Below are 25,603 nucleotides of genomic sequence, written 5' to 3'. Positions count from 1 at the left end.
GAAAGGAACCGAGATTTTTGGGTTATAAGTAAACATTTCAAGTTTAAACCAAATCGGATAAAAATTGTGACCTCTACAGTGTTCACAAGCTAAAAACATGATTTTTCGTACAATCAGGGGCCATAATCCATGAAGTTACAGTCCGATACATGCCAATATCGAAAGGAACCAAGATCTTAGGGTGATAAACCTATATTTCAAGTTTCAGTGAAATCAGATAAAAAATGTGTCCTGTAGACTGTTCACAAACAATTGTGGACGGACGGACTGACAGGGGCGACGACAATATACGTCCACATGAAAATGTGGGCGTATAAAAATTGGGCATGGCTCTGCCCCTGGGGGTCGTGGGCATTCAACAAAATCAATAGTTGATGCCCTTAGGCTATAAGGAATACATAACCCAAGTACCAAACTGATCCATTCAGAACTGTGCCCTGTAAACGATAAACACAAAAATTGGGCGTGGCCTTGCCGCTGGGGGTCGGAACATGCAGTTGTCGTCCTTAGGCTATAAGGAATACATATCCCAAGTTCAAAGACGATCCATTAAGAATCGTGGCCTGTAGGCAACACACACAGACACAAGGAAAAAATGGGTGTGGCTCTGCCCCTGGGGGTTGGGCAATCACCAAAAAACAATAGGAGTCATCCTTTGGGTATAGGATCTGTTAAGAATTGTGGCCTGTAGGCGAAACACAAGACACACAAAAATTGGGCATGGCTCTGTCTCAGAATATCGGGCATGCACCAAAAATAATAGAGGTCAGCCTTAGGGTATGAAAAATTTTCAAGACGATCGATTAAGAATTGTGGCCTGTAAGTGACACACAGACACACAAAAAGAAAATGGGCATGGCTCAGCCCCTGGGGGTTGGGCATTCACCAAAAACAATATGGATGTATGCAAAGTTTCAAGATGATACATTAAGAAATGCGGCCTGTAGACAACAAACAAACAAATGCAAGAAATGATCATGGCTCTGCCCCTGGGGGTCGGGCATGCACCAAAAACAATAGGAATCGTCCTTAGGGTATAAGGAATAAGTATGTAAAGTTTCAAGATGATCTCTTAAGAATTATGGCCTGTAGGCGACACACAGACACAGACACACACGCACATACACACAGACAGGGGTGACGACAAAATACGTCCACAGCAGTCCGCAAGGTGTGCATATTTTTTTCTTTTTCCAGGTAATGGAAGCTTTTTGCAACGCACCAAAGAATGATCTAGAGTAACAACCCAAGTTTTTATCAGAAATAATTAAAAGTTGACCAGCTTCTAGTTCTTCCTGATGCTCATCTATTACACAAGACATGTACTCGTAATCTAATGATAAATTTAGCCTTTCGAGTTATCAGAAATCTTTAGAAATAGTCTTCTTGCTCCCATGAACATAAACACTGTGTATAAATTTTAGGTCAATGGGGCAACTTTTCAAAGTTATCAAGAGCCATAATTATCAGAAAATGTTAAAAAATAAATAAGCTTCTTCGTCTAATGATCTTAAACACTGTGTCTAAATTTAAAGTCAACCGGATGATAACTTTAGCCTCTAGCTTGTGGACGACAGACGGGGGTCACGGGTGACAGTAATTTACAGCTACATTTCAATGTAAGCATATAAAAATTGAAAAATAAAACATAAATAAGATCTAATCCTATTCGTCTCCCCATCAGATCAGTATTTGGCATGCTTTTTAACCACTTGTAGTATTGGTCTTTCAGTCTGTCCATAATTTTTTTCCACGCTCTAAAACGTGCTACTACACTGACTCTGACACAAAGTCCAAAATAACACTGAAATACATTGAAAATATATTGAAACCTCACTATGCTTTGACATTATCTAATAGTTCCAAATTGAAAATATTCTACCAAAGCAGAACCCTAACCGTACGATACACCCATGAATTAAGAAATTATTGTACAGTTATGTATGGAAGTGCCTGTAGCCATCACTAAATTACTGCTAATAAGAGAAATACTGTAAATTATCCCAACCAATCTGATTTAAAAACTTTCATTATGTAGTCCCAATCGTGTTGATTGCCCAGAGCGACCATTTCCATCTAATTCCACTAATGATGGTCAGCTAGTTTATCTCAATTCATATTATTTGACAATTTGTAGTAACTGAATAAGAAGTTCATTCAGCATTTCTTTTAAACTGTCCTTAAGGGTTAGCATTCATTTCCTGGTAGTTGGAAGCCAATAAAAAGATCAACTATGTCATATTTAATACATACTTTGGGATGAGAAATCTTCAAATACTGCCAGAACATTTTTTGCTGAATACATAAAAGTACAGACTATTAAACAAATTTTTCTTTGTTCCCCCAACAAAAACCATGTCCTGGAAATCACGATGACACAAAAATAGAGCTTTGCCACATTGCCAGATATGTGTATAAAAAAACTCCTACGCAGTTCAATTATCTTTAAGTACTGTACTTGAAAGAGCACTCCATTACAAAGAGTTATTTGCCAATCTGAGATTTGCAAGTTTCATGTTGTCATTTAATAAAACAGCAGTTGCACTATTGATGTGGTCAACATTTGATTTTAGCTGTAACAATCCTCTCTCAACAATGCCATCTGATTCTATATAATCTGTTGGCTGTTTGTTCTATTTCTAAAATTGCAACAGTTGACCACAAAATGTGACACAAAGCAGGTTTTAATGGATTGTTTCACAGAAAATAGTGGTGTATTGAACGCAAAGCTTCTGCATTATTAATCTGATGATCAGTACTAAATGAATTTAATGCACTATTTAATTTTCTTAAAAACTGCTAAGTGATGGTAAACACTGAACATGTAAAATATGACATGACAAAATATCTATATGTTGTACTTTAATTAAACTCCATATTTTTGTTATATCACATTCAGAATTACCAAAGACTATCTTATTCAGATATTAAATTTGTTACCTACACCCTGTTCATAAATGAATGTTTCAATAAATTAGAATATGGCTAAAATTATATTTATTCTCAGTTTTCTTGCAAGCTTCATTACTACCTTCAAAAATAGATGACACATATTAATTACTTGCAAACTGATCTTTTATAAAGCATCAAGCGATCAAATTTCTTATTATTCTGCTAAACCTGAGCAGATATACTTATTATCGATCTTAGTGAAGGTATTGATGCAATGAAACTATGTACCAAATTTCATTATTCTCACTCAATTAGAATCAAAGTTATTATTGTGTTTCAAAGTTTTGACAAATGAAATTGTTTATCTGTTCTTAGCCTAAGTAGAAAATGTTCATCATCAAATTCAGTAGACATTCACCTAATGAACAACTACACCAAGTTCGAACATTTTCTTTCAATTAGAAGCAGAACTAATGGCTACCAAAAGGTGTGATAGATGAATAAACAGATTTCAATAGTCCCCAGTTTTCATTAAATGGCAGAGAATAAATACAGTCAAATCAAATCTCAAAATAAAGTCATCTAATGAATGGCAAGAACTTCCAAGACAAGTACATGTATAACATTACACATTGTACTTATTTCATATCCATCAAGCAAAGGCAAAATTTAGAAACCAGATTTTTTTTTCCGGTTCAGCCATGCTGACACACAAAAAGAAATTTGTTAAGATCTTTCATCTATTATCTTAAATAATCATATGTCTTCTAATAAAATATAAGTTTTGAAGCAGTAAATTGGGTCAGCTGCTCCATATCACATGTTTTTGTAACTAAGAACATAACTAGCTAACTAGCTACATGTAACAAGATTCTGGCAATGTTTCACATTATCAACAAGAATCTCATCCAACTTTTGGATTAATGTTTTAGTCGTTGTATGCTATAAATACAATGTCCTAGAAGCAAATGAAGATTGATTAATGTATAACAACAGCTATATAACATGAACCATGGTGGTACAATTTATCTATCATATCATTAAAGACATATGAACCAATATCCAATACATGTACTAAAATAACCTGCCAGAAACAGATGGTGTAAAATGTCTTATATGTTGTTCAGATAGAGAACTACTAAGCAGGTAAAGTTAAGCAAGTATATAATTTTAAAAATCTACCTGGAAAAAGGTGAATTTAAGCTGGCTTATTCATCCTAGGTTGGCGGCATTCGGGAAGCTAGCTCAACATAACTGGTGTTTTTGAGGTAGCTTAAATATGTTCATCTTAACAGAAATGAAATGGGGTTTAACGTCCTACTTTCTGCACCGACTGGGTTAATAAAGACAGGGTCATCTCAATGGGATATTAAAGAAGGAACACTGAAATACTGTTTCTCCAAATACACTTCATTGCTAAGAGACAACCACAAATTGCCATAAGTGATTTGGAAACATGAAAATTCATTGCACATGAATAGAAAATTCCTAATTGAATTGTCATTTCCATATATGAATTACTAGCTGGTAATATAAACCTGCTGATGCTATCCATTCAATGGACATCTATTTCCTGTTCCCCTCCTTATAATATCCTCACATTGCTGTTTAGCTTTTGCATGAATTATTTCTGTCAATCCCACAAGATTTTACTAACTAAATGATACTACAACAATATTATACAGCAGTTCTTTCCTAGCCTTCATTCTTTCATCACTATTAAATTGTCTTCCAAGTACTATTTTCTAATGCCTATACCTCATGGTATCTTAACAACATTGACAAGCCAACAGTGAGACTGATGTCCCCCGCCAAAATAAAAAACAAAACAACAGATGACTCATATTAATTAATTGCACATTTATCTTTTTCAAAAGTATCGAGTAATCCCACTGATTATCTATATGCTTAGTCTAAGCATAAAATGTTCACTATCCAACTCTGGTTTTGAAGTACCTGGTATTGGTTAGAATCAAAGTTATCTTGTCCCAAAGCATCGGCCAAAGAAATTGCTTAGCTTTAATGGGAAATATTAATCATTGAACTCAGTCAAGACATTCGTCTAATGAACATCTATACCTCAATTAACAGAATTGTTATGTTCCAAAGTCTTATTGCTACTTAGACAAAGCAGAAAATTCTCATCATCGAACTTAAGTCAATTTATTGATATAATGAATCTATACTCAGTTTCATCGCTCTCACCCAATTAGAACCAAAGTAATTGTGTTCCAAAGTTTCAACCAATCAAATTGCTCATCTCTGCTTAGCCTTAGTGGTAAATGCGCATGAACGAACTTTGTCAAGGCATTCACGTAATAGACACCTACACCAATTTTGTTCCTTCTACCTCAATTAGAAGGAGAGTTATTGTGTTCCAAAGTCTCGACCAATCAGACCGAAGTCTCTACTTTGCCCTAATTAGAACAAAAGTTATCATGTCCCAAAGCATCAACCAATCAAATTGCTTATCTCTGCTTAGACCCTAAGCAGAAAATGCCCCTCTTTGAACTCCATGAAGGCATTCACCCAATCAACGCGTACACCAAGTTTGAAAATTGTACCTCAATTCGAAGGAGAGTTATTGTGTTCAAAAGTCTCGACCAATCAAATTGCTTATCGGTCTGCTTACCCTGAGCAGAAAATGCTCATTATCGAACTTAGTCAAGGTATTGATGTAATGAAACTATACACCAAATTTCATCACTCTCACTTATTTAGAACTAGTTATCGTGTCCCAAAGCATCAACTAATCAAATTGAATATCTCTGCTTACCCTAAGCAGAAAATGCTCATCTTCGAACTAGTAAACACCTACACCAAGTTGTGCCAGCCACAGACTACCAATAGTAACTCGGATTTATCAGGAAACAAACTGTACTTGGATTCCGTTGCTATGGACCAAGATGAACTTCTGCCGGCTTGTACACAGATTAAATTCCGCCGGTTACATAAAGAATATGACAAGGCGTTTAACCCAAAATTCTCAGGATACAATGGGGCATCTGGCCCATTTAAAGCTGTTGAGCTGTTGCAAATATGGGTCCCATCCAACCTCAACGGAAAGGGAGAGTATACAGAATTTGTTGAAATTCTGTAGGATTCTTTGTTCTAATAATCTAAATAATGCATATGAATCTAATACAGATCAGATGATAACTTTTGTCGTTCACAAGGTGTTAAACGAAGTTAAACAGCCATAACTCTGTAAGTAATTAATTGAAAATTGCTTAAATTCAATAGGTTTCCAGTTTTACTAATTTCAATAATGCATATAACTTTAATACCGACCGGATGATAATTTTAATTTTTAGAGCATTTACAAGGTTCAACAAAGTGAAACAAGTGATAAATAGAAACTGACGAAATTCAATAATAATATGCTTTTTCATTTTACTAATTTGAATAATGCACATCAATTTCATACACATTGGATGATAACTTCAGTCAATAAAGTGTTCACAAAGTTGAAAAAAAGTGAGACAAGGGCCATAACTCTAGCAGTTATTAACAGAAATTGCTGAAATTCTACAGCCATCTTCATTTTAGTAATTTTAATTATGCATATGAATTTAATTAAAATCGGATGATAACTATTGTCGTTAAAGCATTCACACGGTTCAACATAGTGTTATTTTCGGAAATATCTGCAATTTAATAGGCTTCTTCATTTTACTAATGAAGATAACACATATAAATTTCATAAAGATCTGACAATAACTTTTGTCAATAGAGCATTCAAAAAAAAAAAAGGTCAAACAAAGCGAAACAAGGGCCATAACTCTAAAAGTTAATAACAGAAATTGCTGAAATTAAATCGGCTTCTTTGTTTTACTAATTCAAATAATGCATATAAATTTAATACAGGGTGGATGATAATTTAATCGTTCACAAGTTTCTACAAAGTGAAACAATGACCATAAATTTATTGAAATTAAATAAGCTTCTTCTTCTCACCAATGTAAAACACATATATAAATTTCAAAAGGATCAGATAATAAATGTAGTCTGTAGAGAGTTCAAAAGAAACTGTGGGTAACAGATGGACGAACATGGGGGGACAGCAATATCGGACTACATGATAGTGTATAAAAAATAACATTTCAGTATGAAAATGATGTGGTATTGTGTTGATGAATCGTTAATCCCCATTACTTCCTTTGATCTACATAATAAAATTTATTGTTGAGACTAATGATATATATATGCAACATTGACAGATCCCTCTCTCTGTATCTGACAGTTGTCTACAATACTGTGTTTTCATGGTGACATGATCAATGAACATTTCACCAAGGTCATAACAAACTAGAATTCTCTTTATACCAATTTATATTTGTTAAAAGCAAATTATTTTTAATATATAGAATTTATCTTTTATTATTAAAAGGAAAATTCGTTATCAAATTTTAGGTTCACTGATTCCAATGCATGGTTGGATTTAATTTATTGTGTTTGTTTTGTTCAGAAATATTTAGTACAAGTTTAGTGGTGTTTCCTTGTATTCCATGATAACAGCAGCATCCTATTAAAAAATGTACGTATTAGTGATTTGGTTGGCAGCAATCATTTTCAATTCAGGCTTAGGCTATAACTATACTAAATAAACTCCACCTTACAATAACACCTGAAATGGATTTGATGAGATTGAATGCAGTTTATTGTATGTTGAGGAAAGATGTTAAAACCAACAGATACCATCCCAGACAGTGTGTATCTATTTTATAAATCCAACTATTTATACACCATTCTCTCCTTAATCAAGATGTTTGCATATCCCAAGTAGCATCTGTTGTTTGTAACAGTCATCAAGTGTGGTAACAGGCTTAAAAATATGTAAATCAAAGTCAAAGACTTGTTACACTTGCTACTCGTGGTTTATTTTCTCAACCTTCTGGCTAATTCCTTGATCTATTTAAATCCCAACCACAATAGATATCCAGTTGAACAGAGCAATTAATTTCACAATGTCTTTGGAAATCCATTTCCTTTCTTTCTTATAGGCAAAAATCGAAAAAGTTTGCTTTATACTCACAACAAAGATAGGCTGTCAGGCAATGAAACATTACCCAAGGCAGCTAAATCCTCAGAGCCATACACAGAAGTTATTCGGTAAATAAAAACAAACTATTTACACTAAAAAAACATCACTGAAGTTTTGACTAGGATCTACAACATTTCACAGGCAATACCTACGAAGTGATTATAATAGTAAGTGCAGGGGGACTGCACCACACAAAATTTACACAAAAACAAATACACGGACAAGACATCATACTCAGGAAAACACAAACAGACAGACAATTAAAAAAAAAATGAATAGATCTGGGGCTAGCCGTAAGCGTCCACTGTCCTGTACAGTATCGGGTCTGTAGTGGCACAGACTTCACTCAAATTTGAAAACAATTAGGAATACAACCCAAAGAAACCATTGTGCAATGCCAGCATTACGAAATACGAATGTAAGCATATGTAGTAAAATTCAACTATACAAGTTACCACATCGTTGAAATGTGTAAAAATGTAGTCTAAACCTAAATGCTCTAAACTCAATCAAGAAACATTTTAGTATTCAATACATATAGGACACATGTTCCATCCGTCACAAAAACAAAAACAAAACTGAATACAAAGAAGCAAATAGGAAATGTAGACTGTCTCGAGGGACAGCCGTCTGCTAACTGAGTGGCAACGTTCTTTTGGGAATGACGTCATATCTTAGAAGGTGATAAAAAATCACAATAATAAGGGCGATAATCCAGATAAAATAACGTTAAAGGCTTAAAAACTATAAGTTTTAGCGACTAATCGGAATTATTAAGTTATGTAATTGTACAATTTATAATATATTAATATAATACCCCACTCAAGAAATGCAAAACAGGTATGCTGAAGTAATTGTACTATGTAAGTGTATTTATAAAGGCATAAAAATTAAGGGAGGTAATTCAGACAGGGTTAGGTAACTACAGAAAATCTAAAATAAAATTTAAATTGGATCATTATCCAGTATGTAGTCGGTTATATACTTACAAGAAATGTTAAACTTGGTATTTTGAAGAAATAGAAGTTTTTAAATTTCTTTTAAAATGCGTAATTGTGTACCGCCTTTGGCAGTGCATTTGAAGTAAAGAGATTTTATTCGGGAGAGAAATAGTTCTTTATTGTTACATATTGTCAAAAATTGTAATGCCTGTGAATAGAAAACACTATATAGCGTGGAAAACACTATATAGCGTGGTATCTGGTATGTTACTATAGATTGACGGGTATTTTACTACTTCAAAACCAAATTTATCCGTTTTGTCGAAAATACCGACATTAAATTTATTGTTAATTATATTGATGTCCAGGACAAGAACAGATGCATTTATAGTACCGGAATTTTCTTTATTTAATATTAGTTCAGGAGGATATATTTCACTTTTATATTTGTTGAAATTTCCATTATCATTGATAGGTGTTATGTCATCAATGTATCGGAAGGTATAGTTTAGATTTTAGTTACTTTGTAATCTGTTTTTCTTTTATGGTCTTGAAAAGTAGAATTCGTATTAATATAAATGTGCATTTGCCATACATGGGGCGGGGTCAGTTCCCATTGGTAAACCAATGGTTTGCTGTATTATCAGTGCCGGCATTGTGTTGTTTTGTAATCCATTTAGCATCTTCTGCATAAATGGCCATCAAGTTTCTGCCTTTCCCGAAAGCTCCATTAAAAGCTTTATCTACAAACCAATCCAAAATACATACATACATACATACATACACACAGACAGGGGCGACGGCAATAAAAATTGTATTAGTCTCCCTAATCTGTAAGACATGTTGCCAGGCAATGAAACATACACCCTCAGCAGCTACCGTTGTCAGAGCAGTTCACAAGGGTCTTTGTATATTTTTGGTTATGCAGGTGATGAGAAAATATAAAAAGACACTAAATACTGATTAAGAGCAACAACCCATGTACTTATCAGAAATAATTAAGTCAACTGGATGATCACTTTAATCTCTAGAGTGTCCACAAGCAATTGTGGTCGATGAACGGAGGATGGACAGGGGTGATGATCACTTTTCAATTTCACTAATGTGGGTGTATATACATATGAGAAATCACCGAAATTTAAAAGTATCACACATAGTTTAATATAAAACTGTGAGAGCTATGGATTTATATCAAACCATTATCTATATATATATATTCAAAAAGTCGACTATCCACTGTTTTACACGGAAATAAGACAGACAAGCCAACAGTGAGGCTGATGTCCCCCGCCGAAATCCCCAAATATATAGATGACACATACATTTGTATTAATTAATCGCACATCTATTTTTTTCAAAAGTATCGAGCAATCAAACTGATTATCAACTATACACTAAGTTTGAAAACTCTCTATCAGATAGAATCAAAGTTATCTTGTCCCAAAGCATCGACCAAGGAAAATGCTTAGCTTTAGCTCGATATGTTAATCATTGAACTCCTTCAAGACAAATATCTACATCAAGTTTAAACATTCTACCTCAATTGACCAATCAAAATGCTTATTGCTCCTTAGTCTAAGCAGAGAATTCTCATCATCTAACTAAGTCAAGGTATTGATGTAATAAAACTATACAGCAAGTTTCATCACTCTCACTTAATTAGAACTAAAGTTATTGTGTCCCAAAGCATTAATCAATCAAATTGCTTATCTCTACTTACTGTAAGCAGAAAATGCTCATCTTTGCACTCTTATCAAGGCATTGGCCTCATAAACACCTACACCAAGTTTGAACATTCTAGCTCAATTAGGAGAGTTATTGTGTTCCAAAGTCTCAGCCAAACAAATTGCTTATCACTCTGCTTACCCTAAGCAGAAAATGCTCAATATCGAAATTAGTCAAGGTATTGATGTAATGAAACTATAAACCAAGTTACATCACTCTCACTTAAGTGGAACTAAAGTTATTGTGTCCCAGAGCATCAACCAATCAAATTGCTTATCTCTGTTTACCCTAAGCAGAAAATGCTCATCTTCACACTCCATCAAGGCATTGATCTAATAAACACCTACACCAAGTTTGAACATTTTAGCTCAATTAGAAGGAGAGTTATTGTGTTCCAAAGTCTCGGTCAATCAAATTGCTTATCACTCTGCTTACCCTGAGCAGAAAATGCTCGTTATCGAACTTAGTCAAGGTATTGATGTAATGAAACTATACACCAAGTTTCATCACTCTCACTTAATTAGAATTAAAGTTATCGTGTCCCAAAGCATCAACTAATCAAATTGCTTATCTCTGCTTACCCTAAGCAGAAAATGCTCATCTTCGAACTCCATCAAGGCATTGACCTAATAAACACCTACACCAAGTTTGAACATTCTAGGTCAAGAAGGAGAGTTATTGTGTCCCAAAAAGTGTGACGGAAGGACAGACGGACGGACGAACCCATTTTAATAGTCACCTGCTTTCTTCGAAAGGCGGGGGACAAAAACAATAAATATGGAAGAACTGGGATGAATTATGTGGGTGTTTTTTTTAATAGAAAATACTTAGGAACAATGCCAAATTATTTTCTTTAAGCGGCATTTAGCAATTGACACATGTAATCAACACAAAAACATAATATGGAACACAATTACTATTTTAATTAAAGCGACAATTCGTTGAGGGTTCTATCAACGTTTTCAGGCAAATGTGTACCAAATTATGTCAATGATAGTCCTGGGTAAACACTAAACAGTCATTTTGTATGAATGCCGTCACACCTTTAATGTCACTCTGAATATATATTAATATGAGATTTCCTTGAGTTTAAATATAATTCTGCAATCAATGCAATATGGATATATTCTTTATATGCTTCCCAAAAGTGTTTAAAGATTTATTGGTTTTAAACTCATAGAAATCTTTGGTTAAATTACCCAAATTAACATTCTAGACGTGACTAATATTAAAAAATATCTTTCTAAGATACAAATCAAAATTTATCAATAACACTTCCACATCCAAAAATATATGGATATGGTTTAGTAAGAATCTAATGCAATTAAAGACAAAGGAACTTTAGCCTAAAACACAAAAATACATTGGGTTATAAAGATATATTTCAAGTTTCTTTAAAATCGGCTTTTCAGTCAGCTATTTTCATCAAAATAGAGAGAGAGAGAGAGAAATGGGGTTTAATGTCCACTCGACGCAGACTAGGTCATTTCAGGACTAACATATGGTTTAATTTTATTTCAATAATTTGCTTGCGCATAGGGGTCTTTAGCAGTGGGAGGAAACCGGAGGACCCAGAGAAATCCCACGAGGTTGGACAATCATCAAAATAATCATATACAGATTATTTATACCACTACAAAACACTTTAAGCCTACTTGTACTGGGATAAGCTTTAGCTGTCTATATTTGAGGTTGTTTAGTGAGTAAGACGGTGGCTCGCTAACCTGCAGGGCCCCTGTTTGATACAGCACTGGTTAGGAAAGTTCATTTAGATTTTCTGGTGTGGTTCCCCCTTGTCAGTGGTGCAGTACAGAGGGCCTGGCAAGTGAAAATGTATAGTCGCTTGGAAAAGATAAAATACCATGGTCCCATGTACACATTGGCGAATGCGTAAAAGAACCCTTGGCAGTAGGAATTGGATATAAAATTTAATTTGATTCAAATTGATTAGATCTGTACATTTACTGCTAATTGTTTTGGATATTTTAAAATATATTGACCTATGAAATTTTTATTATTATTTTTTATTTAATCTCTCTACTTTTAGATTTATGTAAATTCCCTTCTCGCCCACTCTTTCACCCTACAACACCGGATCTCAAATTGAGCAATGTTTGACATCTATCTTGTAAACAAAGTAAGAAGCCATGTAGGAGGTGATTATTTTTTATTATAGTTTAAAAAAATATTCTTGTTTCCTTAAAAAGAATTTATTGATTTTCAAATGTCACTCGTTTATGAACTTACCGGCATATAAGGTAGTTTTACAGATATGCTTTTACTACAAGTATGATCAGTTAGCAAATAGAAAATTCAACTAATGGATCAATTTCTAAGGTTTATTTTGTTGGGATATAAATAGTCAAATAAGCGTAAAATTATAAATTATTAATACATGTACAATGAATTGTCCGTTTATAAGCATAAAATCTTATTTTTGTGATTAGGTTCTGCCAAATATTTGACTGAAACTCTGGAAAAAAAATGCCACAAATTTGCACTTTTTCATAATTATTATTTTTTTTTTGGATGAAATTTTTCAAATTGGCTGCTATCAAAAAACTGATTACTCAATTTCACTTTTATATTAAGTCACTGTTAGATATATCTCATTATCTAGCAGTGGATCATCAAGTCTATTGAGGAGATCAAGAATAAGATTTCTTGTCCATGGCGAAATTGTCATTCTTCAAATGATTTTCAAATGTGATACTGTTGTTGTATGTAGAATCTGGCTCTCTATCTTAGAGATAATCACTCACAATATATATTACGTTGGGAGAAAGACATACACGTATGAGATTCTTACCTTTCACAGGCACGGAGCAACCAACTTGCAATTATCCACAGAGTCAGCATAAATACTAGTAGGATAGTCCCTGGACAGATTGTCATTAACGTCTTTAGAACAAAACGTGTATCAAAATGAATTCTGTTCAGAGCCCCTATACTTCTGGATGAGGCATCTGTAAAGAGTTTACTATGAAGTAGCATAACACGGCATATTAAATAAAGTCGTAAAAACATTGGGATGGAGAGTACAACATCAACTGGAACCACACTTGTTATAGGATTTCGATTATCAGTTTGTGGTGTTGTCCATTTAAAAGTAAAATCACCAGGTATGGGATGAATAGCACACACTGCAAGTTCAACAAAAACTTGAACTCCTCTTTTTACAGATATAGCAATCCTCCAATCTTCCACACAGTTATCTACAGCAAATAACTGAAATATAGAAACAAAATTCATTGAAAAAACAGTTACTTTGAAGCTTATGTCCACTTTACTGTATAATAAAATACATACAGTTCAATGTATATAAATTAATCTACTCGCTATAAATGAGGTGCCATTTCAGTCACAGTTTAATTAAAACACAGTAGGCCTACACCTGTCTTAACAACCATATAACGGTATGTACATTCTTCCCTAATTCTAAATAAATCTAATTTGTAGCTTCATTATAGTTGTCAGGCCATTCATACACATCTTTAAATTATACATGTGTTATGACTGTGTACTGGCTCAATAGTACCATGTACAATAGTTCAAAAATTGTTTTAAGTTTTAAAAAATATTCTGGCTTTAGATGTAAAAAAAAAATGTCATTATCTTTGAAAAACATTTATTTTATCAGTTTAGATCAAAGCATGCTGTCAATCAGTGAAAATGCATGCTTGCATTCAGTAAGGAAACTAATCTAGGTATCACAATCTCCAAATTATTAGATAATTTCAACAGCTATTATTGATGGTTTTCACAAACTGTTGAATAACATTTTCAATCTTCTTCAAGCAAGAATATTTTTCTAACTTAAACAAACACAATCAAAAACCCATAAATATAAATCCTTTAAATCACAAAGCCAAGTCTTTATATACTATCAAGGTGATAATATAGAACACCAAAATAAATATTTTGTCTTTATTCTGTGTTGATGGCAAGAGATGGATAGAGAACAAGCTAAACAAAAAGCAATTTTTAGTACAATCAAGGGCCATAATTCAGGAAGTTACGATCCGATCTGCGCTAATACTGACAGGAACCAAGATCTTTGGGTTATAATGATATATTTCAAGTTTCATCACAATCGAATCAATATTGTGACTTTTAGAGGGTCCACAACCTAAATATACCATATATTTACACTATTTTACGTACGAGGGGCGGCCATTTTGTCCGGCAGTTTTGGTTCGATTTTCACAAAATTCTAACTCGGCCGTCATTAGGGTGTAACATTTTTTTTTTTCAAATAGATAAAAATTGTGACCTCTAGAGGGACCACAAGCTAAAAACGCAATTGTTTGGTACAATCAAGGGCCATAATTCAGGAAGTTACGATCTGATATGCATGAATATCAAAAAGAACCAAGATCTTTGGGTTATAAACATGCATTTCAAGTTTCATCAAAATCAGATGAAAATTGTGACCTCTAGAGGGTCCACAAGCTAATAACATGATTTTTCATACAATCAGGGGTCATAATCTATGACGTTATGGTCCAATATATTCTAATATCGAAAGGAACTGAGATCGTTAGGAGATAGACCTATATTTCAAGTTTCGTCAAAATCAAATAAAAATTGTGACCTGTAGAGTGTCCACAAACAAATTGTGGATGGACTGACGGACAGACCGACATCCGGACGGACTTGGGCAACGACAATATACGTCCACATGAAAATGTGGGCGTATAAAAAAAAAATCAGTTTATCGTCAATGAAAGCACATACATATGATATAGCTACATACATAATAAAGTCACATTATTTATAATACACCAATCAAAATAAATCAATATTAATAAATTTCAATAAAAGCGGTCTTTGATATGACCAGTTAAATATTGTCCTAATCTCCTAATCAGTTGTTTACAAAAATTGTTTTTTCTTTTTAAAGAAGATAATTTAATTTATTGATAATTAAAACTAGTACTGAGAATTAATAATATATTTTGAAACATTAAAGTACAGTAAATTATATACAGAAACATTATTATTAAGTCTGTTAACTAATTTCGAGGTTACAGTCGTAACTTCCAAGATGTTGTATCCGTCTACTGTGTTGTATATTATTTTAGTTTTCGTTTTTATGTATGAAATATAACTTCTGATATTTGGAACATATTATTATACCTAAGTGTTTAATTATACTGGGGAGATTTATGTATATATTATTATAGACTAATATTTCATGTAATTTCTGCCATATTATTTGAGAATACTTGCAATGAATGAAGAGTTGGTCTATATTTTGTAGGATTATAAAAATCACACCACATAAACTTTTTAAAATATATTTAGGAAATCTCTGCTAGAAGCAGCAAAAAAACAACTTGAAAATATTAAAGCAGACTTTCTATTCTAAAGAAATGGCTTTGAAATTTAAAGTTATATGTCATCACTATTTTTTACACATTTGAATAAGCATAGAACAGTACACAGACATTAAAGTAAATTTAATTTCTAAATGGAAAGTTATTTCAATACATCTATATCTTTCAGCTCTACATATAATACACACAACTAATCTAACATTCTCATCAAACCTCAGTAAATCAGTCATGGAAACACTCTCAATAAAATTCAAACTGATATTAACTACATCTTTTCAAACCAATTACACAACATGTACTGATGAAAAAAGTTAGATTTGGAGTACTAGTTGTTATTTGTACAAAAAACCCTGTCATATCTAAACATAAACATTCTAGATTCTGTTCCATATTTTTGGTTCTTGATGGAGATTTGAAAATTTCATGAAACATTCCAAATAGTCCCTTCATGACAACACTCAAATAGATTGAACATTTTTGTTAAGTCTTATTGCCCTATCTCAAATTGTCTCCACTATGATTTCAATGTTCAAAATAGTGTCTGATTGTGTATACATTAACTGGCTGTCTAGCTGTTGGGTATACAGTTCATGCAATGACTTTTGAGAAATGCTCTTTCAATCCAACAATTAACAATGCATTCTACATAATTCTGAAATATGCAATTGACACTATTTTGTCCAGACCAATGCTTATTGTTATTGAAGAAGAGATTGTTTTTAGCAGCAGTGATGGAGACTACATCGCTGCTAATACAAGTGATTAAAACAATAAATATATGAGGTCAAGTACCATTCTAGATGACCTGTTTATGTATTGGCTTGATACTTTCATTAACAAAATGGAACAGAATCTTTTTAATGTTTGTTTTAGTTGAGGTTTATTTTCATCTAGCGCATCTAAATTTATTTTGTATCAAATTCAAAGATTACAAGATTTTCCAAGGAAATTAATTATTATATCTTAAGATTTTTCTAAAAATTAAAGATTTTAAAGTAATAATGCCTGGAGTTGAAAGTCTTGTAATCTTGTTATTTGGGGTGGTAAAACAAGGGACATTGTGAATAATTAAAGTCTCTGTAACATAAAATACTCATACCTCGAGATTTATTTGCTAAAATCAAACATAATAAACATAAAATATAATTATATACACAGCTAAAAATATTTCTCAAAATGAACACAAATAACACTGGTTTCAAACATTTAGACCCTTAAGTTACATGCTGAATCAATGAAGAAATTCATCTCCAGGGATACTGGAACTAATGCAATCAGATCTTTCTTTAGGTCTGCTTTCAAAATTTCTTGGTGTACATTAAATGAAGATATAACTGCTTTTTATCAGTTGTGTACATGTGTTGTAAGTGTGGCTTATTCCTTTTTCATTGGTTCAAGACAAAATGTATATCTATTCATTGGTCAGATGGGATGTCATATGTCATATCAAGGGGGGGGGGGGGACTTCTGAAATTTGTAGTACTATATGAGGACACTTCAAGGATATTTTGTCACCAACACATAAATTCTTTTCACTGACAGTACAACATTTTCATTTTATATAGAAAAATACATGCACATTTTATCTGTTAAAAAGTTGTTCTTTAGCTACTAAGCTTGAAGATTGTAGCCCATAATGCCTAAACACATCACAATTTAATCCATTTCATCTTGTACAAAAATATTCTACATATTATTAGACTCAGTAGACTTTATAAAATATCAAACAATATTCATATTTGGACAAATGTTTCGTTTTCACCATGTCACTGCTCAATGTAATAAAAATCTACTCACGAAGGGGATATTGAAAATGTAAAATAGCTATTCTCAATTAAAAATGATCACTATATACATATATAAAAACAATTAGGACACATTTACTGGCTAACTTTCTCTACCATAGATGTCTGCTCTTCATGAACAATGTTCTGGACATGAACAAAGATCACCCTTAATTTTATAATTTGATAGCGAAATCCTCAAAATGGAGATTTTATGATAATGTGCAATTATTTTAAACGTGGCAGTCAGCTGAATTTGTTTTTGACACAGAATACATATTCCAAAGATGCATGAAAACTAACCTTCTCGGCACTTAATGAACTATGTGCTGTAGCAGAGACGGTATTTCTAAATTTGAGGGTAGGATGAGGGATCAAGATTTGTATTGCACAATTTTCTGTTGGATGGGTTTGTCACATGGACATCTTATTTCTAAAGCACTGTCTTTAATGAACCACAACAATATTCAATACACAAAATTCAAATAGTGTAATAAAAATGAATAGATTTGCAGTGAAAACTTTAATAAATGTAATAAATGGTGATCTTTATAAAAATGTTGTGATGTTTCAACAGTCTGTATGTGCACTACACATAAAGCCAATCATCAGAGAGCTATACGGATTTTGATTTAAAAACATATCATAAAGATCTAAAGCAGTGTATTAATTAGAAGATAGAGATTTAGCATTTCCAAAATATGCAAAATAGAAGAGCTTATTTCTAACTGTGCTTAGTCTAATTTAATTAAAAAATTCTTGTCTGTTACTGACATACCATTCTCCTCACTCTAGAAGCCTTTATTTCAAAATTTTCATCAGAGAAAAGGTTGAAAGCCTTAAAAAAGAAATCCAAAATAAGGTACATGTACTTTTTGATGTTGGCTATTTTTGATATCTAAGATATCTAATTAATTTATGAATGCATCAAAATTATAAATCCTGATTTCAATTCTAAAAAAAATATTATTGAAGTTTGTATCATAATTATTTTTTTAAATACTGTATTCAAATGTTCACTAAACAATGGGTGGAATCAATTTACAAGAATTTAACAAGGGCTGAAAAAACCAGAAATTGTCGAAATTTTATAGGCTTCAAGTAGACCTAATGATAGACCATAGCTTATACACCTTTCACAAGATTTTTCCAAGTGATCAACGACAATAACCCTTACAGAATATATCTGCAACAGATGGAATTTGAAAGCCTTCTTGCCAATCTAAAATAAACTTCAAATTGATCTGATGACAACTTCTGTTGCTATTTATAAGCCATTCACATTGTAGTCTAAAGACTAAAGAGGTACCAAGATCATATATATGTGCTAAGCTTAAATTCTTTGTCAACTATTAAATTCAGATAATTACGTGTATATATCATAAACTTGCATGACACGAAACCATTCTGATCCTTTGTTTTCAACAATTTTTTTAGGGTGAATTTGAATATTTTGTTTAGCTGGCCATTTCATTTTGGAATAAATATAACAGTTTGAAAATATACATGCTTAAAACAGGACTGGTATTTATCATTTGATGATAATATATTTGACATTAATAAAATAATGACCTTCAATATCAATGTTATTTAGTTTATTTTTCACGCACAACACACCAATACCTAGAATTATTGATGAATGAATGATGCATGTTGTTTGTCCTGCAGCTACTCAGCTGACCTTAATTTTTGTATGAATGTCATCAACATGCAGAGATCTGACATCATGACATTTGCTGAAAATTGTCATGGGCCACAAATTGTATTTAGGTTAATAAAGCCTTTTTCTATGTCTGGACAAACTTTGACTCATCATTTGATGAACAATTTTGTTCTTATTTCTCAGATAAGGTACAACAAGTCAACAGTAGGTGACACGCCCCCCCCCCCCCCTCTCCCCCACAATCCCATATCAAAGAGATTACACTCATTAATTACATGTATATTAGGCTTTATATAATTAAAGCATCTATCAATCAAATTGTTTACCTCTGCCTAGCCTAAGCAGAAAATGGTCATCACTGAATTCATCTAATAAACATCTACCCCAAGTTTAAACATTCTGCCGAAATCTAAAGCAGAGTTGTTGTGTCTCAAGGCTTTGTAATCTCTGCATATCTATTCAGAAAATACTAATCAAACTCAATCAACATTCTAAAAAGCATAACGGAAATACAGATATCAGGATTTCACAGTTCTCCATGTTTGCATTGTTCTGTTTTAGTATTGAATGACCCTTGCTAAGAAATAGGATGACAAGTTGCCTAAGAAGATTTCTATCTTGGATTAGCAAACATATCAACCTAATCATATGTATTACAAAAACAAGAATACATCCTGTAAGAAGTTTATAAACCTCTGATGCGTTCTTTATTCATCTACGCAAGGCGTCGAATATGTTGAAATAACTAGACAATTCCTAGTACTAATTGACTCAATCTTTTGCTTGCAGCAAAATAATTCCAGTTACTAAGAGATAATCTGACATTGGAAAAATCCTATGTAAACAAAATAAAGCTGCATATAAATGTTGAACAGGAACAGAATGATTTTCAACATAAAATTCAAATACAATTTTGAAACCAGAAATTTGTTTGCTTTCCTCATTGTATAAGAAAATTTTTACCGGTAATTCAAAACTTCTGTGAGAACCTCATCAATATTAAACATTGGTTATTATTTTAAGTGAATCTACAAGAATAATCAAATTCAAGCACAATCAATCCTAGTGGTCATATACACAGTCCAGCAGCTAAATTCAGCACAATCAAATAACTCAATGACGTCCCATAATGGAAAGTGGTACCAAGTATTCATGAAAGGGTAGGGTACCCTGCTTGCATGTTACAGTCTGTTACACCCAACACTGCTAAATAGATCTTTAAATTTAAGTACTGACAAGGTTATTATCATAACCACCATATCGATATATTTGAGGCTAAGCCTTGCTTCTTGATTTTTAAATTAAATTATTAAATGACCGAACCGTTCTAATCTAGTTGAAATCTTGAGTATCTGATAGTATCAAGCATTGATTATGGTCTTGTCATGTTAATAAATGTCTAATTAATAATCTATACAACATTTAAGGCCTAAAAAAAGACCTGTAATAAGCAAATTTAGCTCTTGAATAATGTATCCTTATTCCTTAATATCCAATTTTTTAGGTTTGTACGAATCCACCATATTTTCAAGAAATCGACTCCACACTCCACATATTGAAATTTCTTGTGGTTTTTAAGTAAACAATTAATCATATCTTCTTTCTTTTTTTTTTACAAAATCTATAATGGCAAACTTATTTGTAAAATCTTTTATATTCTTTATTTACAGTGAATCATGTTTGGCTAGAAAATAGGTTGATCTAGGAAAGTTTTAATTACTTTTGTACCAGAACCTCACATTCCTGACACTAATTAGCAATAAAGTTAAAATAGTCTTATTAAATTATTAATATTTTTAAATACTCTTAACAAATATATTTAATACACAGAGTTATTTTAAGTTATCCATCCTAGAGACATATCATTAGATACCAGTACTCCAAACAAACTACTTGAATGTGTACTTGTTATTTTCATGTACATCAGCCCTTCCTTTAAAAACTTTTTTTCTAAGAATTCTGAGGCTGCAGTTTTTATATTTTATAGTCTAACTCAGTAATTCGGACTTTAATCAAAGATCTGTTAAGAAACAACAAAGATTGGTTTCCAGGCAAGGAAACATACGCCTACCAGCTGGTAAGTCATTCAAAAAGTTAAGAGTTCATAGCTGATGCACACATTGGATTTTAGGAAATTCATTTTGAACTCCGCACTAACATCAGATTCTGGAGTTTCCAACACTGATTGGAACTCCTCAAATAAGAGAATATTCATGTGATACAAAACTGTTTCAGACTATATCTTAGTTAATTCAAATATTAGAGAATTAAAGCTATTTATATTCTTTGTAACAGTTTTTCACTAATCTTCCTGAAGTGCTCCTGATGTAACCATTCAGCTCTAAGAGCCTCTGACCACATGAACTTTTGATTTGCATGTATTCTTAAAACACATCAACAGTTTGAATAGCATTTATTTTCTTTATTCAATGTCTTCAGCGTAGGTCTTAACTGGTAAAATATATTATATGTCTGATTCTTATGTTTTAAGAAGAAGTATACCTAGTATATATAGCCTAGTAATAATATTGTTTACTTAATAAATCTGCAAATTGCATTATTAACAAATGGAGGAGCCAATGATCATTAACATGATATCATCTCTGTGTATACTGTACCTAAACAAAGAACATATTTTGTTTTAAGACTGATGTAGGTCTCATCTATAAGTATATTTATATATTATATATGATATATATCATTTAATTTTCTGTAACATTCTATCCATCAAGTCAGAATTTCAGTTTTAGTTTAACCCAATCTTATACAAGCCTTCCTATTATTCAATCCTTTTCAAACGAATAGCATATTGCTTAAACTAAACGAACCCAATCTGTTTGAGAGGCATCTCAATGCCTAGCTAAAACCAATCTGAATAAAAATCCAAATCTATATTTCGTTTTGTTTTTTTATATTTACGATGGCCTCTACTACATTAAGATGTGACTGGTTGTAGTGGAAGGTCGTGTCAGGTCATACAAGTGACTTTTGACCCTATGATGTCAGACATTTGATTAACAAATCAGCGTTGATGTTTCTAGTGGGTTACCCACAGTTCCGCACCTCACGCCAAAAACTTGCCATAACAGACCATTTCATTGGCTAATCTCTCACATCATCCAGAACGCGGGTTTTATAACAACTCTTCCAGATCCTAGTGACCCTATGATGTCAAACATTTGATAAACCAATCAGCAATGATGTTTCTAGTGGGTTACCCACAGTTCCGTGCATCTCACGCCACAAACTCGCCATAACAGACCATTTCATCGGTTAATCCTTCACATCATCCCGAACGCGGGTTTTATAACAACTCTTCCAGATCCTAGTGTAGTAAAGACCAGTAAAACAGATATTTGAACAATAAAAATATGAAACTAAATAGGATCTGTGTTTTAATTGGTCTCGGTCACCCAGAACCTCCTAGTCTTCAACGTACGGAGGGTTTGAAACTGTTGTAAATATTTGATGTGAAGTCCATTGCCCATGCGTAACCAAGAGTTTGGTTTTTAATGTGGTTGATTATCCAGTATCTTTGTCAAAGTCAAGTAAGAGTTGCACCCCTTCCCACAATAAATCCCATAATTCTTGCATTAATATAAACAAACATGAATCGTGACAACGAATTAGGATTTGAGACTGTTGTAAATATTTGATGTAAAGTTTATTGCCCATGCGTAACCAAGAGTTTGGTTTTTAATGTGGTTGATTATCCAGTATCTTTGTCCAAGTCAAGTAAGAGTTGCACCCCTTCCCGCAATTAATCCCATAATTCTTGCATTAATATAAACAAACATGAATCGTGACGACGAATTAGGATTAATTTTAAAAAACATAGATACGGCCCATGAAGAGAGAAATTTTACTATAAAAAGAATTAAGAGTATTGGATATTAAACTGGCATGCAGTCAAATGGATTATTTGAAATGGCATTCTTAAATTAATTTCATGGATGTCATCATCTTGTTTTAAGACGAGTTACCTCCCTTAGACACTGTAAATGATAATGTAAAAGACCGGATAATCTAGCCAATGACCTATTATTCTCAAATGTTGACAACACAACCAGACTAATATTCGTTGAATATTTTTCTGGATGATAGAGACTATGTTTTAATCATGACATTAACACATTTATGTAACAATTTCAGTTAGATCAAAAACAAATCATTCCTTAGTCAAATTTTTGATTTTATAAAGCAGTACTGACATGGTAATAGGTCTTACAGACATTACGAATAACAGGTCTCTGTCCCTTTTCACTATAAATAGTTTATATTTCTTCAACATATTTAATCCTCTCGTACTGATTTATCTCTATATCTAAAAAACATTCATCTCTTTAGAATTGTAACAATTCCATAGCCTTCAAATTGAGTTTCCTCACTAATCATATTGAAAGTTGGACTGTGTGATTTACTCATGACCAGTTTCTACTCAATATTTCAAGCATCAATGTTTTCTGTCCCACTGTAGCTGAACTATGAACCTCTGCTGTCATCAGTGTAAAATATGTCTGGCTTAAGTTGAAACAAATCATAGTCTAAGAGCAGGGAAAATATAGCAATATTACTTCTTCAAAAACTCTTCAAATATTGATCATTGCCATTGATATATTTTTTTGGGTGTCGAAACCAAACTGAATACATAATAATTGCCAGACTTGATTCATGGATTTGTTGTAAAGGTAATAGGGGTTATGTTAGCCATTTCCATCTCTTGGCATTTCTAGTAATCTGTCCCATCCGGAATTCCCTATAGAATCAAAAGCAATTAGATAATTCCCCGGCTTTGATTCAATTGGATTAAAATGAGGTCCATCATAAGATTTAATGAATATTATGGGTAGCACAGATCTTGTTTTATATCATCTGCAGAAGATGCTGAATGTTGACAATTTTAAAAGTCATCACATCTTTGCAAATACTGAATGGAAATGAACTATTTTTTGACTCATATTCCTTAATATGGAATCATAAGAAGTCGCTAGAGTTTAGTACTAAAAGGACTCCTGCCAATTGGACAAATTTTAAGAACATTTTAAATCTTGTTAATAAGATCATAATTTCTATAACAAACGTGCTTATTTCTGCAGACTTAATGCATGTAGTATACAAAATTAATGTAAAGCAGGAACAATTGGTTCATTTAAATTTATTATAGACTCACTGACGCCCAAGTGACTCAATAGCCAGTAATAACTAGTTTTGAGTGTGGTAATTTTCATTCCCCTATTGTATAATCTATGAATCTAAAATATCACTAGAATGACATATCAAATATTTTTGAGGTTGAAAAATATCTATTTATCAATAGAGTCAATTTATCCTTTAACGTCAACCAATTTGATTCAGTCTATTGAAAAAGATGACTAAAGTACACAGATTTTCCCTCTAACGCTTTCTTAGTGAAATCTATGAAAACATCTGAATCAAATGCTTTTGACATGGTGTTTTGGCTATACCGGAAATGGAATTTCGATGTATCCACCAAGTATCTGATGATGAAATAAAAAGCCTATGAAAATAATTGCATTTATATGTGATATTTTAGTTTCTATAGATACAGAGAAGCTATTCAATTAGATATTATTTCAAGAAAACCATCCACTATAAATTAACATTTGTTCAAACACTGACAAATTAATTGATAAATAATATTATTTACAAATCATCCCCAACTCAAAAATTGTTTTGACAAATTAATATAATCATTACACTTCTAATAATGGATTTTATGACATACACACACATACCAATATAAGAATCTCTTATTTATTTAGATAATATCATATAGATTTACTGTTATGTGCATGTATCTTCATGAATAAAATCTATTGATTAAGCTCTATTTGTTCTTTATATTAAACACTAATTAATATTATGTCAATAAAAAATTTGAGTATTTTTCAGTGTTAGCACTAGGATCAACCCAATGAATATAACATGGAACAAGTAACAATGAATCAATTTTCGAGATGTAATTTTGATCAAATATATATATACCAGTACTGATTTCTCAATTAAACATTAACTTATAAAGTTATATGCACATATAGAAGTGCTAATCAATAATATTCCTTCATCCTCTTCTGTAGACGACCAGTTAAATATGCAGTATCTAGCACATATGCAGATACAACCACTTATTTAAAACAAAGTGTAGCCCCAAATCTCCTCGTAGTTGTCTTAGTGCTGCACTAAGAAGGACCGTT

General features: G+C 32.4%; 1 protein-coding gene across 6 annotated transcripts in view; it reads right to left on the bottom strand.

Moving 5' to 3' along the window:
- The window catches only part of LOC126818092 (small conductance calcium-activated potassium channel protein), a 112,422-nt gene that overhangs the window by 29,050 nt on the left and 57,769 nt on the right, over nucleotides 1–25,603 (bottom strand). For 2 of the 6 annotated variants that reach the window (XM_050545282.2, XM_050545284.2), the window contains exons 3-4: nucleotides 17,041–17,055; nucleotides 13,412–13,830 (exon numbers count right to left, since the gene is read on the bottom strand). In XM_050545282.2, the coding sequence (XP_050401239.2) occupies nucleotides 13,412–13,830; nucleotides 17,041–17,055 (434 nt within the window). Of the gene's footprint in view, nucleotides 1–13,407; nucleotides 13,831–17,040; nucleotides 17,056–18,503; nucleotides 18,533–25,603 lie in introns of those variants that run through there. The other 4 variants (XM_050545283.2, XM_050545285.2, XM_050545288.2 and 1 more) reach the window with 3 other exon arrangements.

This window comes from Patella vulgata, chromosome 4 (assembly GCF_932274485.2).
Source record: "Patella vulgata chromosome 4, xgPatVulg1.2, whole genome shotgun sequence".
In the NCBI taxonomy this organism is placed as follows: domain Eukaryota; kingdom Metazoa; phylum Mollusca; class Gastropoda; family Patellidae; genus Patella; species Patella vulgata.
This window is presented reverse-complemented; position numbering and strand designations above follow the sequence as displayed.